Below are 23,520 nucleotides of genomic sequence, written 5' to 3' on the forward strand. Positions count from 1 at the left end.
ACAAACGTCAACTTGAATAAATTGTAAAAGTGGCTATGATTTAGTTAGATCTTTTTCAACGGACCGACAGTTTTTAGATAGTTTAGAATTGTAGAGATACTGACTTTTTCGAAAAGTGATTTGAGATCTGTTATATTATCATAAACAATTCACTTGTTGGATGAAGGTCAATTGCAATTTAATAACAAATGTTTCACTGTAAATGGTTCGTGACATACTATGCATTGCGGCTGGTCTTCGCTTAAAAAATAAGGATGGATTATGTAGGAATGACCTATCCAGAGACGGGCAAGGACAACCTCATCTCGGCGGTTTTCTCTATAGCTTGAATACCATTCACCGATTTTCGTTGTAAGTTATTGTCTACGCGTTGACTCTAATTATTTTGCCACTTTGACCGTACAAAATTTGTTATTAACGGTTTAAAATTTGTAAAATGAAGTTTAAAATCAACATGTGGTAGCAATAAAGCCCCTTTGACTGCGGGATCTGTCTTTTCATTACGTGGTACTCCCACATGTTCGGGAACCCAGCATAATGTAATGTGACATTTTGAGGTAATATTTTCCTAATTGAGATAGTCTTGTTTTGTTTTGTTGCGAATGCTCTGAAGAATAGATAAAGAATCAGAATAGCTTATTGCCTTAGGTACACCACTTGAATTTGTGTGTTCAATTATGCAATCAATAGCCTATGATATTTTGGGAAATTTGTACAAAATTTTATATCAATATGAAGGGACAAGTCTACTCTTTACAATACTGTAGAAGAAAAGTCTGTGTGATTTCACTCGTGTCATCAGTAGTTACTCAAAGTGGGATACCCGCGAAAAACAAAATGACACTTCAGTACCTGGTGTGGGCACCTTTTGCACGAATCTCCTATGCATTGAATTCATGAGAACATTTATTCGTCTTAAGGGAATGTTGTTCCATTCTTGTGTTAATGCTGCGATCAACTGGGCGCGGTTATTTGGGGGGTTTTGACGTTTCCTAATACGCCTGTCCAGCTCATCCAACAGATGCTCAATGGGAGACATGTCGGGCTACATTGTATATGGGGGCCATTCCAGAGGCTGAACGTTGTTTGCCGTGAGAAAATCACGACAGACTCTGTCAACATGCGGTCGAGCATTGTCTTGCTGGAAAATTAGGTTATAGTGTCTGAGAAGTGGAAGGACATGTGGTTGGAGAATCTGGTCTCTGTAACGAACGGCATTGAGGTTTTGATCCAGGACCACTAAGGGGGATTTTACTCCATGGGAGATGCCTCCCCAAACCATTACAGAAGCCCCACCGAATCTATCGCGTTCAACCACGCATGCGTCGGCGAAACGCTCACCGCGTCTGCGATATATTCTTTTTCTTCCGTCTGAGCGATACAGACAGAATCTAGACTCGTCGGTGAACATCAAACGCCTCCATCGACGCATCCCAAACCTATTCGGGCAATGTCTGCGCATCCAGTCAAGACGCACTTGCGCCTCCGTGGTGTCAGAGGTGGCCCGACATAAGGTCGGCGCGCAATGATTCTCTCGGCCCGCAAGCGGTTCCTGGCAGTTTGAGGACTAATAGGTCTGCCATGAGTACCTAAGGTATGCGACGCAGTCTCTACAGCAGTCTTGAATCTGTTGCGCAAGTGCGACCGCTCCTTGGACGATCGGAAACTAACCCAGTAGCACGGAAACGTGTACAGAGACGGTTAATTGTACACGGGCCAAAACCAAACTGCCGTGCGACAGCAGTTTGACTATGACCATCCATCAACCTCGCAATTGCCCTACCGCTCTGATTTTGCGTTAAGCGTGGCATTTCAGTCAATGGCGAAATCAAAATGCCAACGTGGAAAATTAATGTGGCTGAACTTAGAGTATCCGTTGAGATTATTTGTTTGAAAAACTCCGGCTTGGCTTGATCACGCCGCGTGATTTGGACTAAAGAAGCTCACGAAGTCACACAATGACAACGCTTGGCTGATTTTAGGGTAGATTGTTGAGAAGGGAGATCGTTCTTGATGTAATACCTGACCAAATATTCCATTATTTCCTTACAGCTAAGGTATGCGTTATACCTGCAGCAATAATATATCGGTGATATATTTGTTAAAAGATTAATACTATAATTAACAAAGCGCAGTACATCGTATATGTGCACTGTAAGTTCATACTGATGTATTTGCAAAGAAAATTCACAAAAAAAATGTGTCGCTACAATCACATTCCATGAACATAAACATACATTGTTGTTTTTCGGCATATTCCAATGAATCAGTACCGAGTTGCTGATTGCCATTCAAAACGTTTTTATGAACAGATGGCAGAACTGATTCAGTACTTTTAGTACTTTGATATTTAATGGAAACCAAGGGGGTAACTGAAAAGATGTTTCAAAAAGTGGGCATATCCAGTGAATCATTAATATTAGTTCAATATGCTTAAAAGATTAATGTTAAACAAGAATTTTAAATATGGAAATTTGATGGAACCCCAGTTATATGGCCAATTGTTATATGTTATCATTTTAAAGGTAGTTGTATTTGCTTTTGAAATGTGCAAGCAGATTGCGATATCATTATTGTTATTGCCTCAATGGCCCCATTAAAGCCACACGGGGAGGTAAAATTCTTGAAAATTAGTGTAGGTGGCGCTGCAGTCACACTTATTCTACCGATACATTTTAAGCGTTGGTTTAATAAGTAATCTGTGTAAAAATCAGGTGAGGTACATGTCAATTGAAACCCTTCAAATATATTCTTATAAACGGGCGGTTTGTATACCAACGGGATACTGTAACGTTTAATAGGCAAATTCTGTTCAATCAATATGGCAGTAGTGTTTAAATGAGGTTATATAAATATAAACATCAGAAAATACGATAATTAGGAGGCTTGGAGGACAATTAAAACGTCAGTGCATTCAGCAGTGTTATTTTGTGTTTAATTGGTACACCCTAATTAAGTGTTCAGTATAATACCCCACCGCATTTATCGTTAAGACCAAGCTGTATTCACTTATGCAAGAACCGACTGAAACAAAAATGTTATTACAAAGGTCACAGGCCAAATTTTATATCGATGTTAATGATGCATTTTACCGGTCACATCAAATAACTAAAATGATAAAAGTGCACATGACCGCAAATGCCGGCGGCGATGCGTATCGACTATGTGGTAGAGTATACGAGTTGTACCGGGTAGGAAATGGTGAAATATAGACTCGGAGAGTATTTTCCATCGTTTATAAATGATCAGTCCTTGTTATAACATCTCCTCTTGTACATATTTATATAACTTCATTGAAACTCTGCTGTCTTAATATTATCTGTAATAATCTAGCATATTTTTATACTTGTTAAGTAAGTCTGCTTTTGTTTAGTTCTTATATTAATTTTTTGAAATGTGTGTATGTCGTTTTCGCTGATATTGCTGATTAGATTTGCGTCAAAGCATCCCTTTAGCGGAACTAAAATATACGCAGTTAATCTTTCGTATCGCTTTTATCGTTCAGTATTTTAATTCTTTGTCGACGCTGTGGTCTATTCTTTTTGTTTTGTTGCTTTATACCGAAACAATTAGTTACGTTTCTCAATGCAATAGAGATTTGTTTGCAATATCTTTGTTGAGCTCTAAAGAAGTATGAGAGGCACCAGTCTAAATACGAAATCATATTGATGCAAGGGTCATTCCTCGATATATATCAATCACAAGACTCTACCTATCAAACAACTGTGTGGTAGCTATCGTACAGTTATGTGCACGCTATTATTGCAGTTTTCCATTGTACGCACATCGTGTAACGTTGTGCGAACCCATAACTATCTTATCAAATTTGAGAAAGATCCCTCAAGTACTTTCTGAAAAATAGCGATAACAAGATTTGTTTAAGCATGGATAGTATGATGGTGGGCTAATATCAGGAAAGAAAACATAGCAGGCTGTGTTTTTGTTATACCAACGCGAGCTTCGAAGTCGAAATGGCGTCACCATCACCCACAGCTTGTGGAAAAATCGGTCCAGGGACATGTCAATAAACAGGCGGTTTTTATACCAACTGGATGCTCTGACGTTTGCTAGATATATTTAGTTTAATCAATATAATATAAACATCGGGAAATGTGATAATAGGGAGTCTTGGAGGTCTATTAAGTGGATTCAGCAGTGTTATTTTGTGTTTAATTGGTACACTCTAATTAAGTCTTCATTTCACCACTTCTACCGGGTACAAGTATAATACCTCAAAGCATTAATCGTTTAGACCAAGGTGTATTCACTTATACAAGAACCAATTGAAACAAGTGTTACTCCAAAGGTCACAGGCCAATATTTATATCGATGTTAATGATGCATTTTGCCGGTCACATCAAATAACTAAAATAATAAAAGTGCACATGACCCTAAATGCCGGCGGCGATGCGTATCGACTATGTGGTAGAGTATACGAGTTGTACCGGGTAGGAAATGGTGAAATAGAGACTCGGAGAGTATTTTCCATCTTTTATTTATGAACAGTTCGTATTATAACACTCCTCTTGTACATATTTATATAACATCATTGAAAATCTGCTCTCTTAATGATAACTGTAATAATCTAGCATCTTTTTAAACTTGTTTAGTAAGTCTGCTTTTGTTTAGTTCTCATATTAAGTTTTTTGAAATGTGTGAATGTTGTTTTCGTTGATATTGCTGTTCAGATTTGCGTCAAAGCAATCTCTTTAGTGGAACTAAAATATACCCAGTTATGCTTTCGTATCGCTTTTATCGTTCAGTATTTTAATTCCTTGTCGACGCTGTGGTCTATTCTTTTTGTTTTAATACTTTATACCGAAACAATTAGTTATGTTTCTCAATGCAATAGCGATTTGTTTGCAATATCTTTGTTGAGCTCTAAAGTTGTATGGATGGCATCAGTCTAAATACGTATTCGTATTGATTCTAGGGCCATTCCTCGATATATATCAATCACAAGACTCTACCTATCAAACAACTGTGTGGTAGCTATCGTACAGTTATGTGCACGCTATTATTGCAGTTTTCCATTGTACGCACATCGTGTAACGTTGTGCGAACCCATAACTATCTTATCAAATTTGAGAAAGATCCCTCAAGTACTTTCTGAAAAATAGCGATAACAAGATTTGTTTAAGCATGGATAGTATGATGGTGGGCTAATATCAGGAAAGAAAACATAGCAGGCTGTGTTTTTGTTATACCAACGCGAGCTTCGAAGTCGAAATGGCGTCACCATCACCCACAGCTTGTGGAAAAATCGGTCCAGGGAAATGTCAATAAACAGGCGGTTTTTATACCAACTGGATGCTCTGACGTTTGCTAGATATATTTAGTTTAATCAATATAATATAAACATCGGGAAATGTGATAATAGGGAGTCTTGGAGATCTATTAAGTGGATTCAGCAGTGTTATTTTGTGTTTAATTGGTACACTCTAATTAAGTCTTCATTTCACCACTTCTACCGGGTACAAGTATAATACCTCAAAGCATTAATCGTTTAGACCAAGGTGTATTCACTTATACAAGAACCAATTGAAACAAGTGTTACTCCAAAGGTCACAGGCCAATATTTATATCGATGTTAATGATGCATTTTGCCGGTCACATCAAATAACTAAAATAATAAAAGTGCACATGACCCTAAATGCCGGCGGCGATGCGTATCGACTATGTGGTAGAGTATACGAGTTGTACCGGGTAGGAAATGGTGAAATAGAGACTCGGAGAGTATTTTCCATCTTTTATTTATGAACAGTTCGTATTATAACACTCCTCTTGTACATATTTATATAACATCATTGAAAATCTGCTCTCTTAATGATAACTGTAATAATCTAGCATCTTTTTAAACTTGTTTAGTAAGTCTGCTTTTGTTTAGTTCTCATATTAAGTTTTTTGAAATGTGTGAATGTTGTTTTCGTTGATATTGCTGTTCAGATTTGCGTCAAAGCAATCTCTTTAGTGGAACTAAAATATACCCAGTTATGCTTTCGTATCGCTTTTATCGTTCAGTATTTTAATTCCTTGTCGACGCTGTGGTCTATTCTTTTTGTTTTAATACTTTATACCGAAACAATTAGTTATGTTTCTCAATGCAATAGCGATTTGTTTGCAATATCTTTGTTGAGCTCTAAAGTTGTATGGATGGCATCAGTCTAAATACGTATTCGTATTGATTCTAGGGCCATTCCTCGATATATATCAATCACAAGACTCTACCTATCAAACAACTGTGTGGTAGCTATCGTACAGTTATGTGCACGCTATTATTGCAGTTTTCCATTGTACGCACATCGTGTAACGTTGTGCGAACCCATAACTATCTTATCAAATTTGAGAAAGATCCCTCAAGTACTTTCTGAAAAATAGCGATAACAAGATTTGTTTAAGCATGGATAGTATGATGGTGGGCTAATATCAGGAAAGAAAACATAGCAGGCTGTGTTTTTGTTATACCAACGCGAGCTTCGAAGTCGAAATGGCGTCACCATCACCCACAGCTTGTGGAAAAATCGGTCCAGGGAAATGTCAATAAACAGGCGGTTTTTATACCAACTGGATGCTCTGACGTTTGCTAGATATATTTAGTTTAATCAATATAATATAAACATCGGGAAATGTGATAATAGGGAGTCTTGGAGATCTATTAAGTGGATTCAGCAGTGTTATTTTGTGTTTAATTGGTACACTCTAATTAAGTCTTCATTTCACCACTTCTACCGGGTACAAGTATAATACCTCAAAGCATTAATCGTTTAGACCAAGGTGTATTCACTTATACAAGAACCAATTGAAACAAGTGTTACTCCAAAGGTCACAGGCCAATATTTATATCGATGTTAATGATGCATTTTGCCGGTCACATCAAATAACTAAAATAATAAAAGTGCACATGACCCTAAATGCCGGCGGCGATGCGTATCGACTATGTGGTAGAGTATACGAGTTGTACCGGGTAGGAAATGGTGAAATAGAGACTCGGAGAGTATTTTCCATCTTTTATTTATGAACAGTTCGTATTATAACACTCCTCTTGTACATATTTATATAACATCATTGAAAATCTGCTCTCTTAATGATAACTGTAATAATCTAGCATCTTTTTAAACTTGTTTAGTAAGTCTGCTTTTGTTTAGTTCTCATATTAAGTTTTTTGAAATGTGTGAATGTTGTTTTCGTTGATATTGCTGTTCAGATTTGCGTCAAAGCAATCTCTTTAGTGGAACTAAAATATACCCAGTTATGCTTTCGTATCGCTTTTATCGTTCAGTATTTTAATTCCTTGTCGACGCTGTGGTCTATTCTTTTTGTTTTAATACTTTATACCGAAACAATTAGTTATGTTTCTCAATGCAATAGCGATTTGTTTGCAATATCTTTGTTGAGCTCTAAAGTTGTATGGATGGCATCAGTCTAAATACGTATTCGTATTGATTCTAGGGCCATTCCTCGATATATATCAATCACAAGACTCTACCTATCAAACAACTGTGTGGTAGCTATCGTACAGTTATGTGCACGCTATTATTGCAGTTTTCCATTGTACGCACATCGTGTAACGTTGTGCGAACCCATAACTATCTTATCAAATTTGAGAAAGATCCCTCAAGTACTTTCTGAAAAATAGCGATAACAAGATTTGTTTAAGCATGGATAGTATGATGGTGGGCTAATATCAGGAAAGAAAACATAGCAGGCTGTGTTTTTGTTATACCAACGCGAGCTTCGAAGTCGAAATGGCGTCACCATCACCCACAGCTTGTGGAAAAATCGGTCCAGGGAAATGTCAATAAACAGGCGGTTTTTATACCAACTGGATGCTCTGACGTTTGCTAGATATATTTAGTTTAATCAATATAATATAAACATCGGGAAATGTGATAATAGGGAGTCTTGGAGATCTATTAAGTGGATTCAGCAGTGTTATTTTGTGTTTAATTGGTACACTCTAATTAAGTCTTCATTTCACCACTTCTACCGGGTACAAGTATAATACCTCAAAGCATTAATCGTTTAGACCAAGGTGTATTCACTTATACAAGAACCAATTGAAACAAGTGTTACTCCAAAGGTCACAGGCCAATATTTATATCGATGTTAATGATGCATTTTGCCGGTCACATCAAATAACTAAAATAATAAAAGTGCACATGACCCTAAATGCCGGCGGCGATGCGTATCGACTATGTGGTAGAGTATACGAGTTGTACCGGGTAGGAAATGGTGAAATAGAGACTCGGAGAGTATTTTCCATCTTTTATTTATGAACAGTTCGTATTATAACACTCCTCTTGTACATATTTATATAACATCATTGAAAATCTGCTCTCTTAATGATAACTGTAATAATCTAGCATCTTTTTAAACTTGTTTAGTAAGTCTGCTTTTGTTTAGTTCTCATATTAAGTTTTTTGAAATGTGTGAATGTTGTTTTCGTTGATATTGCTGTTCAGATTTGCGTCAAAGCAATCTCTTTAGTGGAACTAAAATATACCCAGTTATGCTTTCGTATCGCTTTTATCGTTCAGTATTTTAATTCCTTGTCGACGCTGTGGTCTATTCTTTTTGTTTTAATACTTTATACCGAAACAATTAGTTATGTTTCTCAATGCAATAGCGATTTGTTTGCAATATCTTTGTTGAGCTCTAAAGTTGTATGGATGGCATCAGTCTAAATACGTATTCGTATTGATTCTAGGGCCATTCCTCGATATATATCAATCACAAGACTCTACCTATCAAACAACTGTGTGGTAGCTATCGTACAGTTATGTGCACGCTATTATTGCAGTTTTCCATTGTACGCACATCGTGTAACGTTGTGCGAACCCATAACTATCTTATCAAATTTGAGAAAGATCCCTCAAGTACTTTCTGAAAAATAGCGATAACAAGATTTGTTTAAGCATGGATAGTATGATGGTGGGCTAATATCAGGAAAGAAAACATAGCAGGCTGTGTTTTTGTTATACCAACGCGAGCTTCGAAGTCGAAATGGCGTCACCATCACCCACAGCTTGTGGAAAAATCGGTCCAGGGAAATGTCAATAAACAGGCGGTTTTTATACCAACTGGATGCTCTGACGTTTGCTAGATATATTTAGTTTAATCAATATAATATAAACATCGGGAAATGTGATAATAGGGAGTCTTGGAGATCTATTAAGTGGATTCAGCAGTGTTATTTTGTGTTTAATTGGTACACTCTAATTAAGTCTTCATTTCACCACTTCTACCGGGTACAAGTATAATACCTCAAAGCATTAATCGTTTAGACCAAGGTGTATTCACTTATACAAGAACCAATTGAAACAAGTGTTACTCCAAAGGTCACAGGCCAATATTTATATCGATGTTAATGATGCATTTTGCCGGTCACATCAAATAACTAAAATAATAAAAGTGCACATGACCCTAAATGCCGGCGGCGATGCGTATCGACTATGTGGTAGAGTATACGAGTTGTACCGGGTAGGAAATGGTGAAATAGAGACTCGGAGAGTATTTTCCATCTTTTATTTATGAACAGTTCGTATTATAACACTCCTCTTGTACATATTTATATAACATCATTGAAAATCTGCTCTCTTAATGATAACTGTAATAATCTAGCATCTTTTTAAACTTGTTTAGTAAGTCTGCTTTTGTTTAGTTCTCATATTAAGTTTTTTGAAATGTGTGAATGTTGTTTTCGTTGATATTGCTGTTCAGATTTGCGTCAAAGCAATCTCTTTAGTGGAACTAAAATATACCCAGTTATGCTTTCGTATCGCTTTTATCGTTCAGTATTTTAATTCCTTGTCGACGCTGTGGTCTATTCTTTTTGTTTTAATACTTTATACCGAAACAATTAGTTATGTTTCTCAATGCAATAGCGATTTGTTTGCAATATCTTTGTTGAGCTCTAAAGTTGTATGGATGGCATCAGTCTAAATACGTATTCGTATTGATTCTAGGGCCATTCCTCGATATATATCAATCACAAGACTCTACCTATCAAACAACTGTGTGGTAGCTATCGTACAGTTATGTGCACGCTATTATTGCAGTTTTCCATTGTACGCACATCGTGTAACGTTGTGCGAACCCATAACTATCTTATCAAATTTGAGAAAGATCCCTCAAGTACTTTCTGAAAAATAGCGATAACAAGATTTGTTTAAGCATGGATAGTATGATGGTGGGCTAATATCAGGAAAGAAAACATAGCAGGCTGTGTTTTTGTTATACCAACGCGAGCTTCGAAGTCGAAATGGCGTCACCATCACCCACAGCTTGTGGAAAAATCGGTCCAGGGAAATGTCAATAAACAGGCGGTTTTTATACCAACTGGATGCTCTGACGTTTGCTAGATATATTTAGTTTAATCAATATAATATAAACATCGGGAAATGTGATAATAGGGAGTCTTGGAGATCTATTAAGTGGATTCAGCAGTGTTATTTTGTGTTTAATTGGTACACTCTAATTAAGTCTTCATTTCACCACTTCTACCGGGTACAAGTATAATACCTCAAAGCATTAATCGTTTAGACCAAGGTGTATTCACTTATACAAGAACCAATTGAAACAAGTGTTACTCCAAAGGTCACAGGCCAATATTTATATCGATGTTAATGATGCATTTTGCCGGTCACATCAAATAACTAAAATAATAAAAGTGCACATGACCCTAAATGCCGGCGGCGATGCGTATCGACTATGTGGTAGAGTATACGAGTTGTACCGGGTAGGAAATGGTGAAATAGAGACTCGGAGAGTATTTTCCATCTTTTATTTATGAACAGTTCGTATTATAACACTCCTCTTGTACATATTTATATAACATCATTGAAAATCTGCTCTCTTAATGATAACTGTAATAATCTAGCATCTTTTTAAACTTGTTTAGTAAGTCTGCTTTTGTTTAGTTCTCATATTAAGTTTTTTGAAATGTGTGAATGTTGTTTTCGTTGATATTGCTGTTCAGATTTGCGTCAAAGCAATCTCTTTAGTGGAACTAAAATATACCCAGTTATGCTTTCGTATCGCTTTTATCGTTCAGTATTTTAATTCCTTGTCGACGCTGTGGTCTATTCTTTTTGTTTTAATACTTTATACCGAAACAATTAGTTATGTTTCTCAATGCAATAGCGATTTGTTTGCAATATCTTTGTTGAGCTCTAAAGTTGTATGGATGGCATCAGTCTAAATACGTATTCGTATTGATTCTAGGGCCATTCCTCGATATATATCAATCACAAGACTCTACCTATCAAACAACTGTGTGGTAGCTATCGTACAGTTATGTGCACGCTATTATTGCAGTTTTCCATTGTACGCACATCGTGTAACGTTGTGCGAACCCATAACTATCTTATCAAATTTGAGAAAGATCCCTCAAGTACTTTCTGAAAAATAGCGATAACAAGATTTGTTTAAGCATGGATAGTATGATGGTGGGCTAATATCAGGAAAGAAAACATAGCAGGCTGTGTTTTTGTTATACCAACGCGAGCTTCGAAGTCGAAATGGCGTCACCATCACCCACAGCTTGTGGAAAAATCGGTCCAGGGAAATGTCAATAAACAGGCGGTTTTTATACCAACTGGATGCTCTGACGTTTGCTAGATATATTTAGTTTAATCAATATAATATAAACATCGGGAAATGTGATAATAGGGAGTCTTGGAGATCTATTAAGTGGATTCAGCAGTGTTATTTTGTGTTTAATTGGTACACTCTAATTAAGTCTTCATTTCACCACTTCTACCGGGTACAAGTATAATACCTCAAAGCATTAATCGTTTAGACCAAGGTGTATTCACTTATACAAGAACCAATTGAAACAAGTGTTACTCCAAAGGTCACAGGCCAATATTTATATCGATGTTAATGATGCATTTTGCCGGTCACATCAAATAACTAAAATAATAAAAGTGCACATGACCCTAAATGCCGGCGGCGATGCGTATCGACTATGTGGTAGAGTATACGAGTTGTACCGGGTAGGAAATGGTGAAATAGAGACTCGGAGAGTATTTTCCATCTTTTATTTATGAACAGTTCGTATTATAACACTCCTCTTGTACATATTTATATAACATCATTGAAAATCTGCTCTCTTAATGATAACTGTAATAATCTAGCATCTTTTTATACTTGTTTAGTAAGTCTGCTTTTGTTTAGTTCTCATATTAAGTTTTTTGAAATGTGTGAAAATTGTTTTCGTTGATATTGCTGTTCAGATTTGCGTCAAAGCAATCTCTTTAGTGGAACTAAAATATACCCAGTTATGCTTTCGTATCGCTTTTATCGTTCAGTATTTTAATTCCTTGTCGACGCTGTGGTCTATTCTTTTTGTTTTAATACTTTATACCGAAACAATTAGTTATGTTTCTCAATGCAATAGAGATTTGTTTGCAATATCTTTGTTGAGCTCTAAAATTGTATGGAAGGCATCAGTCTAAATACGTAATCATATTGATTCAAGGGCCATTCCTCGATATATATCAATCACAAGACTCTACTCTAGGATATTTGTTTTTCCCTGTACTTTTAACTACCGTATATTTCCTAGCGCCTTATTGCTTTGCAATACCTCACTTTTGGCTTAAATGTTGAACGTTCGCCCGGGCTCGGAAGGTGATGGGTTCTGTTCCCATGTATGAACGTACCAAAGTCCTTAAAAATGGTAGTTAAAATTCCCTGCTTAACGTTCAGCTTTTGGGTAATGACAACGACTGGTTCACCCGTTACCAGTGTAATGCGACCGGGCAGAATACCTTACTTGGTGCCTTCGGCATGGTATTTCACCGAAATATACCTATTAAGTTGGAACCAGATCCGCGCTATCGCAGGAAGGCAATAACAGCAACGTTTCCTGCCTCCAGCACACTTGCAGGCATACACATGGATGCACGTCCTTAACTTATCTTAGCTGTTAAACTCTATAAACCCAAACCTTCATTTTCTTTGTATGAAGGTCGTAAAGGCTGTTGGTGATAATCAGTATGGCGTCAAAGCTTCCCGTTTGTGTGACAAAAACCAAAGCCTGATATGTTTTTTTCTTCCTGAATTGTTTCTTTTGTCGATGCTGTGATCTTTGTTTGTGTACAAAAACAGGAAAAATCGCAAATACTGGCAATGTGATAGCAGCCATGCAGTCCACTTGCTCATGTGGTTAGAAAAGCATCCGGTAATTATGAGCGCAGGTAAATTGGTTAACATTGTTTGATATTGTCTCATAGATCTGACTTTTCTGCTTATATTTTATGTGACAATTTTTTTCATGCGGTAACACAGTTGCTCATTAGCAGGCCTAGTCCTGTCAGGTTAGGTCAACTCGCATGCAGATATGGACACAAACGTATATAATAGCATAAAATATCCGCAGATTTCCTGTGGTAATGGTTTGGAAGGGAATTGAGCCACATTCAAGAGTTTGACCTTTGATTCCCAGTTGTGTTTTTAATGAAATCAACTCTTTTCATTAGGCTAGTTTATTTTTAATGAACATCGGTCTTTATCATCTCATACCACTATCAATGACATCAAACGCGTGCAGATCTCAGAATTTTTAAATCTAGATGAAGTTGACACAAATTGGAATAAACAACATGTTTAACTGAACAAAACGCCTGGAATCTATATTTTCTACAGATATACTTGCCAAGTGTTCAAAAGACGCATGCAGAATATAAATACATTAACGCATACAACGAGATTAAAACACAAGCAAAGTGTTAGTAATTTGATATAGATACGAAATGGCAGACGCACATGCAGAAATTGGAAAATTTGTATAAAGAATATCATACGTTTTTATACGCCCGTCAAAGTTATGTTTTTTACCTGACGCATTGTGGTATCGGGAATGAAATATTTATTATTACTTTTGTTATTATATTGCATATTATCCTATGTCACAACAGGAAGTCACATATTTTTTCTGCTGTAGAGTGGCATACTCGATATCCAGGCGTTAGCTTACTTTCGCTCTCTACAGCCATTGAATATGTCCTGGCAAAATTGAAGGCTCGGTGTGCGCTACCTTGTTAATTGGACAAAAAGACTAGTTCGATCCTTCGATGTACATCAAAAGAATCTCGCGGTCACGTAACGGTAAAAATTGACAGGCTTTGAAGTCGGGCGAGTCTCCTTTGTAATCTTCAAAGGACAGGTATCAGCCCAGCGATTGGTCAGTTGTTTTTACCCGAGACCAATCAAACCGCTGTCTTCGTGCCTTCAATTTTGCCATGACATTTTCCAGGGGTGTAGAGATCGAAAGTAAGCGTAACCCCTGGATATCGAGGGTGTAGAGTGGTGGACCGATGAAGAGTGTTAGACATGGAATAACGCTGTCGTGAACTCATCGGACTTTCTTGCAGGGTTCGGACTGTTGCAGCATACTCAAAGATGGGGCCTGACAAGTGAAAATTTAAAAAAGCCTTCTCCTTCAGTTTGATATATATGCCTCACAATTCGGACCTTTATCTTTTCTGGAAACATATTTAGCATAGTTGGAAGTATTCTTTTCATTCTATGAACACTAAAAAAAAACCTTTTAGTATCGAGGGCAACCTTAAAATGTAGAGCTTTTTAAGGTTAAACAATACTTCAGGAACTTCTTTGGACAATCTTTAAAAGTCAAGGCTTTTTTTAAAACCTGTACAATGTATGTAGCATAAAGCAAGTATGTTGAAATCTGAAACGGTGCTGTTAATCGTGAACTGAATTTACTCGAGAACTAATAAATGAATAGAATAATTGCTGTTTTCATACTAAAGAGTTCAAAATCTTTTAAGTTTTCAATTTCAAGGATATTGATTCATTTTTTTCTTTTTTTAGTAAATATGCTACGTACATACCATCAATGCTGGGTTAGAAATCAATTTAAAGTCACTTATTAGTCGGGCTAAATTTCTTAATTTTACAAGTCCACGTGCAAATCCCGCTAACCCCAATATTATTCAACGTGATAATATCAGATTTTCGACTAGTCAACCAGCTAGATGTTAGAACCATTGCTTAACGTTCAGCATTAAGAGGAATGGCAACAACTGGTTCATCCGTTGTCATGATAATGTGGCCGGGCGGAATGCTGTGCTTGGTGCCTTCGGCATGGCATATCAGTGAGATAGCATTATAAAGTCGGCATCAGATCCGCATTATCACAAGGAGGCAAGCACACCAACATACCGTCTCCTGGATACATACATGGAAGCACGTCCTTAAATGACATTAGTTGTTTAAAGGACGTTAATATTTAAACCAAATCAAAAGCCCAGCTGGAGATTTAACTGGAACACCGATAGGTCAGCAAGGACCCTGTCTTGTGCCTGAACGTCACCCCACCCCCATGGTATATTGTTGTTCCTTAAAAATATTCCGTTACACATCGACATAATATAAGTGTATCCCCATGTCAAATTAAACAAAATATATACTTAATTATGATTCCGAGATAAGTATCAGTGACCTTGACCTTCGAACGTTTTAAAATCCTTATTACACATCTACATATCACCATGTCAAATATTAAAACAAGAGGCCCAGAGGGCCTGTATCGCTCACCTGAATATGTTTAAAATAATTGGTGTGAAGTAGGTGCTGTAAGTACATATGAAATTTCAGAAAGATCCATACAGTACTTGAGATATAGTGAGAACAAACTTCAAACAGAGCTCCACCCCTAGGGGGGGGGNGATGCTCCAGACTAAATAAGGATAAAATCCCATTATTCAATGGTCAAAGAAGGATTTTAAAGATTTTACCTCTATTTCTCCTATTGGGCCACGCCCTTCTGTATACAAAATTGAGTCCCCTTGGCCCATTTGATGCCTTAATCTTTATGGAAGAAGGATTTTAAATGTTTTACCTCTATTTTCCCTATTGGGGCCCCACCTCTCTGCCTCCAGAGGGGTCAGACACACCTTTATACAAAATTGAGTCCCTTTTGCTTAAGGATGCTCCAGACTAAATTAGGATAATATCCCTCAATCCCTATGGTAGAAGGATTTTAAATGTTTTACCTATATTTCCCCTATTGGGCCCCACCTCTCTGCCTCCAGAGGGGTCAGACACACCTTTATAGAAAATTGAGTCCCTTTTGCCTAAGGATGCTCCAGACTAAATTAGGATAATATCCCTTAATCCCTATGGTAGAAGGATTATAAATGTTTTACCTATATTTCCCCTATTGGGCCCCGCCCTCCAAGTCCCAGGTGGACCACACCAACCGTTTATACAAAATTGGTTCTCCTTTACCCAAGGATGCTCCACACCAAATATGGACCAAATCCTTTCATTCCTACAGACGAAGAATTTTATAGAATAATTTGCTTTTTTCCCCTATTGAGTCCCGCCTCTCAGGCCCCTGGGGGGCCAGACCCACGGTTTCCACAAAATTGGTTCCCCTTCACCCAACCATGCTTCAGAACAAATCCTTTTATTCCTACAGAATTAGAAGGATTTTAAAGAATTTGCTATATTTCCCTTATTGGGCCCCACCCCTCAGCCCCCAGGGGGGTCACACCCAGGATTTATACAAAATTGGTTACCCTTCACCCAAGGATGTTTCTGACCATATATGGAACAAATCCTTTCATTCCTACAAAAGAAGAAGGATTTTAGCTATAAATTAGCTATATTTCCCCAATTTGGCCCTGCCCCTCAGCCCCCCCAATTTATAAAATAAAATGGTTCCCCTATCCCCAAGGATGCTCCACACTAAATATGGACCAACTCCTTTTATTCCTACGGAAGAAGGATTTTAAAAAATAATTTGTTATGTTTCCCCTATTTGGCCCCGCCCCACAGGGCCACACCAATGGTTTATACAAGATGGGTTCCCCTCTCCCAAGAATGCTTTAGACCAAATATGGAACAAATCTTTTCATTCCTACAGAAGAAGGATTTTAAAGGATTTGTTATATTTCCCCGTTTGGCCCCACCCCTCAGCCCCCAGACCCAACATTTATACAACATTTGTTCCCCTTCCCCCATGGATGCTTTTGACCAAATTTGGTCAAAATCTGCTCAAGTCTTTCATGACTAGTAGCGTTTTAAAGGAAAAGTTGATGGACGGACGACGCAGTATGGCATAAGCTCACCATGGTCCTTTGGACCAGGTGAGCTAAAAATGGGCAAAATTCGTGAATTCGCAACTCTTGCAAATATCGACGGATTTCACTGGTTATCGAACCCATGCATGCTTTCCTTAATACGAGGCCACACACCAAATTTGTTGAACATTCAAACAGGAATTGTGCGGAGGCGTAACATCGCAAATTTTGGAGTTCAAAGTCCCATAACTCTTGCAAATATTGACGGATTTCACTGGGTGTCAAATGAGCTAGCAGGTTTATCTTTGTTTCTAGCCCTGCAATGACATCATACTTCAGTCCTGAAAAAAATCTTCAGAAACAAATATATACTTAACATTTGCTAACCATTTTCTAACGAGAGTATACACGATACGATGTGGTCACTGTCGGTTGATCAACACCAGACATCTCCATAATAACTAAACTACAAATGGTTGGTTATGATTTGTTACAGAATCTCACTACATGTTTTTAATAGTACAATGTCCATCATTACATCAAATCCAGCAACTACAATTATTTTTCTTTATGTGTATGTTGTTATAGAGTTTACGATATTGCATTTCATCATTTTGCCCTATTTCTTTGTTACATTGATTCTATTCATTTTGAAATTACTCTACCAGGCTGCATGTCATGAAATTTGTATAATTTATTCAAATACAGATCAATTTTACAATTTAAATGATTTCTTTTCACGGCCCTACCCCCCCGCAAATGAAGAAGTCATGAAGTTTTAAATGCAACGAAAATAATAATGACAATAAACATTTCAAAAAATCAAAAGCAAAACATTTAAATTTACCAGAAAATTACACGTTTGTATTGCAATAGTAAAATGGATCATTTATTTGATATATAGAGGATGGCTTGCGTTCATGTTCACGTTTTACTTAATTTATGATACACTCCTTAAGTAAGGCTTGTGTCATATGAAATCATTTAATAAATTCAATATGACGTGGACACTCATGAATGTAAGATCCTCTATGTATATCTACACTGCAGATAGGAAATTCTTCACTCAGAATACTTTGGAATCAATTTTCAACCTCTCTGGAAAACAACTAAAACGATGTTCCTTTCAGACTCGCTGTTACTGAACTACATAATTCAACACCAAAAGTGGAACTACAGCAGCTGATCAAGGTAATAACACAATCCAGATATACTCCACAGCATTTTTTTATTACATAATTTACAGAGTTAGACCGACTCGAGAACTGGTGGTTCGTATCCCTCTGGCCGCGTTACTTGTTCACCAGATTCTGTTGTAACTGTCTTGGCTCCTCCTTCACCGTGAAGTTCCATAAGTTTACCCACTAAAACATTAAAGTGATAAAACTTATTTTAGTAATGTGCTCAAACAAAATAGAGGCTGATTTATTTGACAGTCCGATTTTCAAAATGTTGACGAGGCCTTTTACTATTATGATGGTGGTTCTAGAATAGGTGAGTTTCACAAGAATCTAAGGTGTCTGTACCAAAATTCACAGAGTACATAACTGATTGAATTTGATTCAATGCCATAAAACGTCACTAAAAAGCCGTAATTTTTCATAATATTATGAATGACTTTCTCATTTCAGGCATTTGAGTAATTTTCAACTGTTCACATACATTTTAAAAAGGAAACATTGCAGTTTTATATTAATTAATTTTAGTTTAAAAGAAAATCTTGCAACCCTGGTGAACTATTTCAGATTTAGAAGATATGTTGCTTTAAACATCTGAATACTCACGGTCAAACTTGGGTTTCTTCAGGACCTTGACTTTCCTAATGTAGACATCGTGTAATGGGTAGATGCCCTGGCAAGCTTTCTCAATGTCTTTGCCGATGCTGTCTGGGATTCTGCAAAGAAAATTGTTTAACTAAATTTAGAAAGTATACAGCATTCTCTTCTTTCTTCAGATTTTACTGTTTAAGGTCAAAACAGATTTTTTGGGAATGGACATTTTGGTCAAGATTGCTAAAACGAGTAAATTGAAAATTTGCACATGTTGATATTAACTTGATGTTTTTCTTGACAAATTAAGAAACAATGGGGGTATATTTATACAGAAGGTGATTTGTAAAATAATGCCTTCTTTTTGAAAAAAAAACACCTTTTGAACTATTTAACTGAAATTATTGTTACATATATCTTTCCTTTCTTTTGTATGCTCTCCTTAAAATGTTACAATATTTAATGCTCTTCAGATCAACTATTTATGAACATTGAGGTTAAAGTATATAAAGTAATCCTATAATATTCATACATTTTAAACTGGTATCCTGGTGAATTGTAAACTGTACAGGGACCTAAATGTTTCTATGAATGGATACATTAGCAGATAAATAATTTGATACTGTAAAATACATGTAACATTATCAACTAGAAAAAGTCATGGACATGAATGCCCCAGATCCCATGCAATTCTTCAAGGTGATGTTGCTTACGAGGTATCGCTAAAGTGGTTAACAAATTTCTATAAATCGACCTTGAAACTCATTCAAAGTGTTGCCATATCTGATCTCTGTACCATAAAGTTTGATCAAAATCTGTGAAGAATTTTAAGTCACTAGAGTGAAGACACTGAATCAGGACAGGACATGGGTATCATTACATGTCCCCAATGATCTATTGAAGGCATAAAAACCAAGTAATCCAGAACAGTCTTACTACAAACAAAGCTAAATAATCTGTCATGTCTTTATATGTTTAGTTGTAGACACAGTCAGGTGCTGCAGCTTCCAGTCTTGTAAATCTAAATTACGAGACCAGTCAAGTGACTTACAGCTTGTTGACGACCTCCTTCATGTCGTTTGAAGAAACTTCTCGTGTGATGATGTCCACCATCTTCTTCCTGATCGTCTTCACCTGTAGAATGTTTATAAATGGGTAAAGTTAGCTGTGACAGTGACGTAAATGAATTCTTACAATAATTAGCATTAGGTAGCATATTCTGATCGTAACTAAACATGATCATAGTATGAAGAAGATATATTATTGTTGATAGAACGATATAAAATTCATAATATTAGGACATCTTACAAAACTTCCTGTAAAATACTGCTGTATCGGAATATTGCCTGATTGACAAATTAGCAAACACATTAATATAGATTTACACAGGCAAAATTTAGATAAAACATTGAGCTGAACATTAATGATTAAGTTGATATAATAAAGTTGACAAGGGCTTCTAGATTACTAACAGGATATTATAAAATGACGTTTCATTTACTTGTACAAGCGACTGGCAACAAGAAGTATTTCTATAAAAGGACTATCAAATGATTGATTGATCATGAGGTTTTAACCGATCCCCAACACTAGTTGAATATGATTTGTTACTCACTGGGCAACTAAAGACAAAACAATGCACATCAAATTCATTACATCATACCTGTGTGTGCTGGGCATAGCAGGTTTTCTTGACCTGGTACTGCTTCTTCTTGGTAAAGCCAATGCAGAACATCCTGAGGAGGAATCCGTCGGTGGTCTTCACGTCAACGTGAGCCTCAATCAATGTCTGCCACTTCTTAACCATAGAGCAGAGCTTGTCTCTTGTCAGGTCCATGCCGTGGAAGTTGGTCAGTACATTGCGACCTTGGACATCCTCGGCCATCAACTTGAACTTCCTAAAGGAGACCTCATCGTTCTGAAGATCAGCCAAGGAAATTTCAAACACACGACCTTTCAAACCATCAGAGGCAATTTCTGGAAGTGACAAAATAAATTTCTTGTGATAATGCATGGGATTTTATATTTCTTTCAAACTGACAATTTATATCATTGACATCTTCAACAAAATATGCAGTACTACAAATGTGTATATAATTCATTTCTACTGTCTTAAGAATTATTTGCAAAAGATCCAAATCAAGGCAGACTTTATACTCCAAAACAGACTTGTCGTTTGAGCACAATTGCCTAGCTAAAGGTTTGCGCAAGAAAGCTTGGTTTATCTACTACAACAAGACATGATAATTAAGGGTAATGATATTTGTGATGGGCCGTCGGCTTCATATAAAACTTTGGACAGAGAGATTTAGATTCATTTGCAATGAGGGTGCCCAAAGAAGTTAAAAACTTGAATTACTATTCACCGTAAAATTCCAGATTTGTTTATGCTTCAGAGTGTATGACTTCAAGAATTGCTTTTTTTTTGTTTTTAGAAAACTTCCACCATAAATTTGTCAAATTGTCAGCACATCATTTCAGACAATACAAATGTAGTACGAAAGCTGCTATGGGAAACTAGTTTGAGGAAGTGTCTACATTCTACATTTAAAGGTGTTCCACATGCTTTTTATCCATGCCAAGCATTTTTTTTTATTAAATTAAATGCTGTCATGTTATCTCTAATAATATCTTACTTGTTCCCTGTGTCCTTGTCACTAGAGTTTTGCCGATCTGACGGACAACAAACATGGATGGTGCCTTTACATCATACCAGTCTTTCTTGGTGAAGGGATCAATTCTGAAAGAGAAAAAAATATCACAATTGAGAATTTGATGCAGAAATAAATTTATCTTTTATGGTTTTAAGGCCCTAAATTTATCTCTTCTTTTAGGGTCTAACAAGCTCTTAAAGAGCATCGACATTGGTGGCACTCCTCACATGCCAATTGACATCAATTCTTGGGGAAAGCTTAACAAGTTGTTCCAAAATGTGTGTGGTGAAATGATAAAACTTTGTGCACTTCAGAAGTTCAGTATTTTGCACTCGTACTATCTACTTGTTGAATATGGGTTATCACAGTACACCAGCAGTGTATCACAATATATTGCAATCCAGAAGGAATGTATAGTGACAATTTCGTTTCACAAATATCCCGACATATTGTCAAAGGTAAAGGGTGTTCATTTTTATTTTATGTCATATATGGATTACAAATTTAGTATTTTGGTTACATCAACCAGCAATTGTGAAATTTTAACTGATTCCTACCACTAGTAATAACCCAGATGTTGATCAGTTATCAATTTTTTAAGTAATGGTGGCCCAATGACCCTCAGCCATAACAATATACTGTCAGTCTATGAAAAGATAAATTGTGGTAACAGCCCCATTGGTAATGCAATTTTACGACCCAATGACATGCTTTGTTGTTGCTTGTTTCAGTTACCAATATATTATTAACCGAGAAACATTCATTCTAAAATTATTTTTTTTTTCCCTCCAAGATATTTTTACATATTTGATGTGCTAATACCGAGAATTGCACAAAGCTGCTAGCATCATTGTTTTGTTACTTGTAACCACCTATGGGGACCGAACTTGTGTACAACCATATGACAATAATTTGTGCGACATAATTATTCAGCAGAATGGTGCATTTTTTGCGTTATGATGGGGATGTCAAACAAACAAACGAAGGACATAGAGAATACATGGAAACTGAGATCGTTCCAAAGGCATTGGTTAGTAGGATGGGACTGGCTGTGCTACAAGACAGAGGCCAAAGGACAGTGTAAAGAAATGCAAGTATTGCCGTGAAATGAAACAGAAAGAGGACAAGCAAGGTACTGGGAGTTGCCAGTCTTATGTGTAGACAGATGGATCAAATAACTTCGAACTTGGTAGCATAAAGGCACATGAGAAAAGCAAATCTCACAAAGATTCGAAATTAACGCGAGCCTGCAAAATCAGAGGGGGGTTACTGCATCGAGACAGTTAACTGTAGCTAAGTTTCAAAAACTTCGTCATAAATTCAGAAACGTCCAACAGGTTGCTTAATAAGATTTCTCATTCCAAGAATACGTAGCGTTGTCATCTTGACAGCGTTAAAAAAAACACTTGACATTGGGTTCTGACATTTGTGTCCGACTAATGCTCTTGTAAACAAATGAACTGTCAATATAAATCTAATTGTTACAAAGTCATGAAAATAAAGTTTTATTCTCATTAAACAACTTTCAACATAATTTTAAGTTATTGACAAGATCTAGCACTATAATAAAGGCGCATATATACTTGTACTCTATGTACTAAGAGTTCGTTTATAGTCCATACTGAGAGAACGTTGAATTGAACTATCATCTAAGTTTTACTAAATTAAGCAATTTAGCTCGTCTTACGGAGACATATGACAGAACACCAAAGCCTACTGTACATATGCGGAATAAAATAACCACAAACCGACAGGACGGTCGTGATATCACATGTAAATAATGTCATCTCACGCGTGTGTTCCGGTTGATCAGTGGGTTTCAATCTCATCCAATCGTACAATAGCATTCACATCAGTCAACAAACTCGCGTTTATTTGACAGATGTATATATGTGTTTTATCATTTATTACTTTAGTACACTTACACCTTCTTCTTGGCTCCCTTTTTGCCACCTTTAGTAAGCCTCTTATTTTTTCCTACGGCCATTTTTGCGATTTGAGGCGAAAAAGGAAGTACATGTACACAAAATAGAGAATTATGGG

The 23,520-nt window shown here is 36.7% G+C and overlaps 1 protein-coding gene across 1 annotated transcript; it reads right to left on the reverse strand.

Annotated features, from left to right (window-relative positions):
- Positions 1-18,265: 18,265 nt before the first annotated feature.
- Positions 18,266-23,511, reverse strand: LOC110459220 (40S ribosomal protein S3a). The gene is made up of 6 exons (XM_021511375.1): positions 23,403-23,511; positions 21,460-21,563; positions 20,487-20,800; positions 19,875-19,957; positions 18,839-18,948; positions 18,266-18,418 (listed from the first exon to the last, which is right to left on the reverse strand). The coding sequence occupies exons 1-6, from the start codon at positions 23,462-23,464 to the stop codon at positions 18,303-18,305; spliced, it is 789 nt and encodes a 262-aa protein (XP_021367050.1). The 5' UTR covers positions 23,465-23,511; the 3' UTR covers positions 18,266-18,302.
- Positions 23,512-23,520: the final 9 nt, after the last annotated feature.

The sequence above is a fragment of the Mizuhopecten yessoensis genome, unplaced genomic scaffold (assembly GCF_002113885.1).
Source record: "Mizuhopecten yessoensis strain PY_sf001 unplaced genomic scaffold, ASM211388v2 scaffold9987, whole genome shotgun sequence".
NCBI lineage: Eukaryota > Metazoa > Mollusca > Bivalvia > Pectinida > Pectinidae > Mizuhopecten > Mizuhopecten yessoensis.

What these genes read in the sequence shown, in the direction of transcription:
- LOC110459220 (XM_021511375.1), bottom strand. Translation starts at nt 23,464, where the DNA reads ATGGCCGTAGGAAAAAATAAGAGGCTTACTAAAGGTGGCAAAAAGGGA. An exon ending in GACAAGGACACAGGGAACAA is followed by an intron (nt 20,801 to 21,459) that starts GTAAGATATTAT and finishes TGTCACTTCCAG; the next exon opens with AAATTGCCTCTGATGGTTTG. An exon ending in GAAGAAACCCAAGTTTGACC is followed by an intron (nt 18,419 to 18,838) that starts GTGAGTATTCAG and finishes TTAATGTTTTAG; the next exon opens with TGGGTAAACTTATGGAACTT.